Raw genomic sequence first — 6,000 nt, 5'->3', positions numbered from 1 at the left:
CAACGGTTTGGTTGTCTACCAGAAGTTCTGTGCTATAAGTCAACGAACGCCGACAACAAATCATGTCATATTCGCATTAAGTTTTTTCCTCAACAGTAGAAACAAATTATTTTCTATAAATGTTTCTAAGTTACACAGATTCAAATCTATTTTAAGCATCAAACAGGACATTGCGTAAACAAAAAAATAGGTAGCATCGACTTCTTGATTTCCTCGTTCTTCAATATTTCTGTATGTCATAGTATCCCCCCCCCCCTCCATTTTAAGGGCACTACTTAAACTGCGCATGCTCAGAGTAGCCGAGCGTGTGTTTTTCAGGCTATTTTCACCGTTAAGCACGTCATTTGGACAGCCGTTTAAATAGCCAGGTACAGGTGTGCATGGGACAACTTCGTACGGAACTAGACTAGCAGTAAGAACAACTAAGGAACACGCTTTTATACAGTTTTAATTCTTAAGCAGTGAAATCAAGTTTAACCACGTTTTCGTAATTAAGATTCAAATAAGTGAAAGAAAAACAACAACAACAAAAAATAAGAAAAAGAACTGCCAATAAATCAAACATGAGGACCATAAATGAAATTAGCAACAAGAGAACTATTTTGGTGTGCTGTATCACTATCTTCAGTCTAGTAGGTAAGTCACAATGTAGGTCTAGTGTAACTTTATATTTCTGAATGGAGAGAGATGCTTTCAATGGCATTTTATAACATACATTTGTGTACACGTTTTATTGGACTGTTGAGTCAGCTACGTCTGACATTACTTCATTCTGGTAAGAACGGAAAGAATTTATCATTTGTTAGTTGCTGTGTGAGGATAAGTCGTTCGTTTTAAATGTTCGTTTTAAATATTCGTTTTAAGTGTTCGTTTTCAACTCGTCATTAGTAAAGTTTCCCCTTTCAGACCTTGCGATCTATAGGGCAGATGATATTATGGTCATCCGTTTCTTTGTCCAACTGTTAACAAGCAGGTTGTCAAATGGCCAGCAAAACGACCAACCGCCTTTCCTTTTCCCCCAACTTAACTTAAGTCAGATACACATTAGAGTTTGGTGGACTCGGGGCGCCCTAAAAGTCCGAAATTGAAAATCCCAGTCTTCACCGAGATTTGAACCCAGGTTCGGAAGCCAAGCGCTTAACCACTCAGCCAGAGCGCCCCCATTCAATTTGTTGTTTAAGATAACTTTGACCAAACAACTAGACCATGATATTAGGAAGAGTATTGATGATGTACCCAGGTCTCTGAATTTGACCTATTTTGTTCATAATATTATGCAAAATATTCTAAATACCAATTTAAAAATCTGAAGATCATGTGAATATATTTAAAGGTAGACAGATTTATATTCTACTACATATTTAATTGTATGTGACATAGATTTTTTACCGTTTTAAAACGAATGTAACAATTACACTGCTGTTAGATTATGAAAATGGCAATGTTTTACATGAATACGCAAGCCCAGTTGCGACCTACATATTTTCCCACATCAGACGCAGACAAGGCCGTTGTCCACCGGGGTCTATTTAAGTTTTCTTTACGTCTTCTGGGCCTGTTAACTTCTAAGTCTCATGGGACTCTCTGTCTCTTTAAGAGGGTCATCTGCTGCAGCTACTTTTCTCTATGCTAGTGAGGGCAAAATGGCGATTTTATCTTTATAGCGTTTACTGGGGGCACCTTTGTTACGCCGTCCTCCTTAACGCTCGCCAAAAAGGTCGCTTTTGGCATGCGGTTGTTTCCTGTGAGCTGTATCGGACTGCTATTAGATATGACGCATATATTAACACAGAACTGATCAATATAGAGCCTAGGCGTATTTGTTTAATAGGATAGTGTTCGATTGTATTTTTAGTTGTTGTTGGGAAATGTTGATATATGTTATATGTAGGCCTTGTTAGGGGATGTATTGTTTCATTGGCTAGATGTAGTCTTAACTGTTTTATTTTTCTCTCTAATTAAACAACAATGTTTGTTATGATTTATGTAGCTTGAAATTTTTGCTTCTTTTGCTCTGGTATGTTCAAATATTTTTTTTTAAATGTTATGTGTAATATAAATATATGTATTAATTTCTGTCATATGTTGTATTGAATATACGTCTCTGGAGCCGCGGCGTTTGCTAGGGAAATGAATGAATCATTTTATACTGACAATGTTTGTCATGCTTAGAGGTTAGCGGTGGTATGAATCTTTTGTCGTGTCTCTATCATTGACATGAATATTTCTGTCTATCATGCATGCACTTAAATTAATTTCGTTTGATTTTAACATTAGATGCAAATCTTTTCGTCTCTTTTCACGTTCTAGAAATGATCTTCAAATCGTTTACCTTAGGCTTAAATTAAAATTCTCTTTGATCTATTTATAGATTATGTTATAAAGCCTTATTCTGCACATGGACAATAAAGTTTATAATATGAGTTAAATTACCTTATTAAGCCTTTAAAAAATAACTTTAAAGCAAGGGAAGCAACCAGGATAGATCAAAAAGTAAGATGAATAACTACAAAAAAATGACAGCAGACGTCAACTGTATTTCACTATGACATGTCCTGATAACTGATGAATTTCCTTACAGTTTACTTTGTACTTTGTATAAAGAGTAGGCTCTTCTTTTTTTCTTTTTTTTCCTCTTTTATAAAGTTTCTTTTCCTAGCACGAAACAGCAAGCTTTGGAAACGAAAGTTAAATCGTAAAAGATCACTATTATTGTATGTAACATAATGCAAGGCACAATGTCACATAGTCAGTGATGCTTCAGACTATTCTTTTGTAATATAATAATATATCCAATTATCTGTTGTGTTCCGTACAAGCAAAACAAACATGTGAGCGAAGTTATTTTCCAAAAAAATATAAGAACAGGTTGGCCATTGTGATACCTAAAGCTTATTTCGGGCATTTACATCAATCTAAACGATTACTTGAAATGAGGGAGAGAGAAACGGGCTGGTCCTTGTTCTGGCCATATTACACCTTCACAAGTGACCCAAACATCACCTGAGCCCCATAAGATTAACCTGCGCCTCCTTCATGTAAAAGTTTTTGTCAGGTCAGGATCTATGGCCAGGATACATGATAAGTAGCAAGTAAAGATAAATAGGCTAGTAAAGCCGCTGAGCTGCTTCTTTATTTTTACAAAGCTTTTATCTATTCACTCTGTCTGTCTGGTAAAAAGTGTGTACACGTCATTTCTCCCACACCCAATCTCGGATCAAGCTGATACTTCGCACAGTTATTTCTTTCACCTGACAACACAAGAATCAATAAAAAAAAAAAAAAATAAATAGTTAATTAAATATTGGTAATTAATTATTCTGTTTGGTATCTCAAACAAGGGAAGGAAATTGTACTTGACTGTTGTGGTGGTATAAGCTGAATTATTTCCGCCCCATCCCCCCCCCCCATTTTCCTAATTTGTCCAGATAAGTGAAAAGAAAGCTAAAAGCATGAAATAGCGCTAAACACAAACGATTGGTACAAAATATTTTTAATCACACAGATTTATTGTTGTTAGCCTAGATCAGTGGGGTACGCCAACCCCCAGGGGTACGGGAAGACTTTGATGGGGGTACGCATTACGCCTCTGTAACTATTCTGACTTTTTAAAAATAACCATTTATAATGTTTTGTTAATAAATTAAAATGGGGTGGTGAGAACTTCTACCTCCCTACCCCCACTGCCAGTATGGAGTTTTAATACAACATATTCCATTTAGCAATGAAGGCCTATATAGGTCTTAATTTTTTTATTGGTTTAAAGTTTTTTGTTTTTTTTTATGGTTAATGCTAGATTTCTTAAACGCAAATGTTTCGTATGTATGTGTGTGTGTGTGGCGGTTTGTTCTCTCGTGTGTGTTCAGCTGACTATGGAAGCGTGAAGCTCGAGGGACAGAAGACATATGTCAGTGAGAAGACAGTACACAGAAAGTACACAATGAAGAACACACACACGCACACACACACACACACATCCAAACAGAAATCTTTTTTCGACTACAAGTGACAAAAAAAAGTTTTTGGTATGTATGGCTGAGTGGTATAAAATGAATGTCTGTCTTATTGTGTGGGTTCGAGTTTGAGTCCCGATGGAGACTTGGAATTTTTAATTCGAGTCAGACTAGAGATGACTTGATCGATGCGAGTATGCTTTCGTAGAGACCAGAGTGCACTGAGCGTGTTCTAGTAACATAGAGACCAGAGTGCACTGAGCGTGTTCTAGCAACATAGAGACCAGAGTGCACTGAGCGTGTTCTAGTAACATAGAGACCAGAGTGCACTGAGCGTGTTTTAGTAACATAGAGATCAGAGTGCACTGAGCGTGTTCTAGTAACATAGAGATCAGAGTGCACTGAGCGTGTTCTAGTAACATAGAGACCAGAGTGCACTGAGCGTGTTCTAGTAACATAGAGACCAGAGTGCACTGAGCGCGTTCTAGTAACATAGAGATCAGAGTGCACTGAGCGTGTTCTAGTAACATAGAGATCAGAGTGCACTGAGCGTGTTCTAGTTACATAGAGACCAGAGTGCACTGAGCGTGTTCTAGTAACACAGAGACCAGAGTGCACTGAGCGTGTTCTAGTAACATAGAGACCAGAGTGCACTGAGTGTGTTCTAGTAACATAGAGACCAGAGTGCACTGAGCGTGTTCTAGTAACATAGAGACCAGAGTGCACTGAGTGTGTTCTAGTAACACAGAGACCAGAGTGCACTGAGCGTGTTCTAGTAACATAGAGACCAGAGTGCACTGAGCGTGTTCTAGCAACATAGAGACCAGAGTGCACTGAGCGTGTTCTTTCAACATAGAGACCAGAGTGCACTGAGCGTGTTCTATCAACATAGAGACCAGAGCGCACTGAGCGTGTTTTAGTAACATAGAGATCAGAGTGCACTGAGAGTGTTCTAGTAACATAGAGATCAGAGTGCACTGAGCGTGTTCTAGTAACATAGAGACCAGAGCGCACTGAGCGTGTTCTAGTAACATAGAGACCAGAGTGCACTGAGCGTGTTCTAGTAACATAGAGACCAGAGTGCACTGAGCGCGTTCTAGTAACATAGAGATCAGAGTGCACTGAGCGTGTTCTAGTAACATAGAGACCAGAGTGCACTGAGCGCGTTCTAGTAACATAGAGATCAGAGTGCACTGAGCGTGTTCTAGTAACATAGAGACCAGAGTGCACTGAGCGTGTTCTAGCAACATAAAGACCAGAGTGCACTGAGCGTGTTCTATCAACATAGAGACCAGAGCGCACTGAGCGTGTTCTAGTAACATAGAGACCAGAGTGCACTGAGCGTGTTTTAGTAACATAGAGATCAGAGTGCACTGAGAGTGTTCTAGTAACATAGAGATCAGAGTGCACTGAGCGTGTTCTAGTAACATAGAGACCAGAGCGCACTGAGCGTGTTCTAGTAACATAGAGACCAGAGTGCACTGAGCGTATTCTAGCAACATAGAGACCAGAGTGCACTGAGCGTGTTTTAGTAACATAGAGACCAGAGTGCACTGAGCGCGTTCTAGTAACATAGAGATCAGAGTGCACTGAGCGTGTTCTAGTAACATAGAGATCAGAGTGCACTGAGCGTGTTCTAGTAACACAGAGACCAGAGTGCACTGAGCGTGTTCTAGTAACATAGAGACCAGAGCGCACTGAGCGTGTTCTAGTAACATAGAGACCAGAGCGCACTGAGCGTGTTCTAGTAACATAGAGACCAGAGCGCACTGAGCGTGTTCTAGTAACATAGAGACCAGAGCGCACTGAGCGTGTTCTAGTAACATAGAGACCAGAGTGCACTGAGCGTGTTCTAGTAACATAGAGACCAGAGTGCACTGAGCGTGTTCTAGTAACATAGAGACCAGAGTGCACTGAGCGTGTTCTAGTAACATAGAGACCAGAGTGCACTGAGCGTGTTCTAGTTACATAGAGACCAGAGTGCACTGAGCGTGTTCTAGTAACATAGAGATCAGAGTGCACTGAGCGTGTTCTAGTAACATAGAGA

At 39.5% G+C, this 6,000-nt stretch overlaps 1 protein-coding gene across 2 annotated transcripts in view; it reads left to right on the top strand.

The window, feature by feature from the left end:
- The first annotated feature begins 355 nt into the window (after positions 1 to 355).
- Positions 356 to 6,000, top strand: part of LOC106069873 (uncharacterized) — a 50,174-nt gene continuing 44,529 nt past the window's right edge. Inside the window, exon 1 of one of the 2 annotated variants that reach the window (XM_056018950.1) lies at positions 356 to 636. In XM_056018950.1, coding sequence (XP_055874925.1) covers positions 564 to 636 — 73 coding nt within the window. In that variant the 5' untranslated portion in view covers positions 356 to 563. The remainder of the gene's footprint in view (positions 637 to 6,000) is intronic. The other variant, XM_056018951.1, reaches the window with a different exon arrangement.

The sequence above is a fragment of the Biomphalaria glabrata genome, chromosome 2, assembly GCF_947242115.1.
Source record: "Biomphalaria glabrata chromosome 2, xgBioGlab47.1, whole genome shotgun sequence".
Classification (NCBI taxonomy): domain Eukaryota; kingdom Metazoa; phylum Mollusca; class Gastropoda; family Planorbidae; genus Biomphalaria; species Biomphalaria glabrata.
This window is presented reverse-complemented; position numbering and strand designations above follow the sequence as displayed.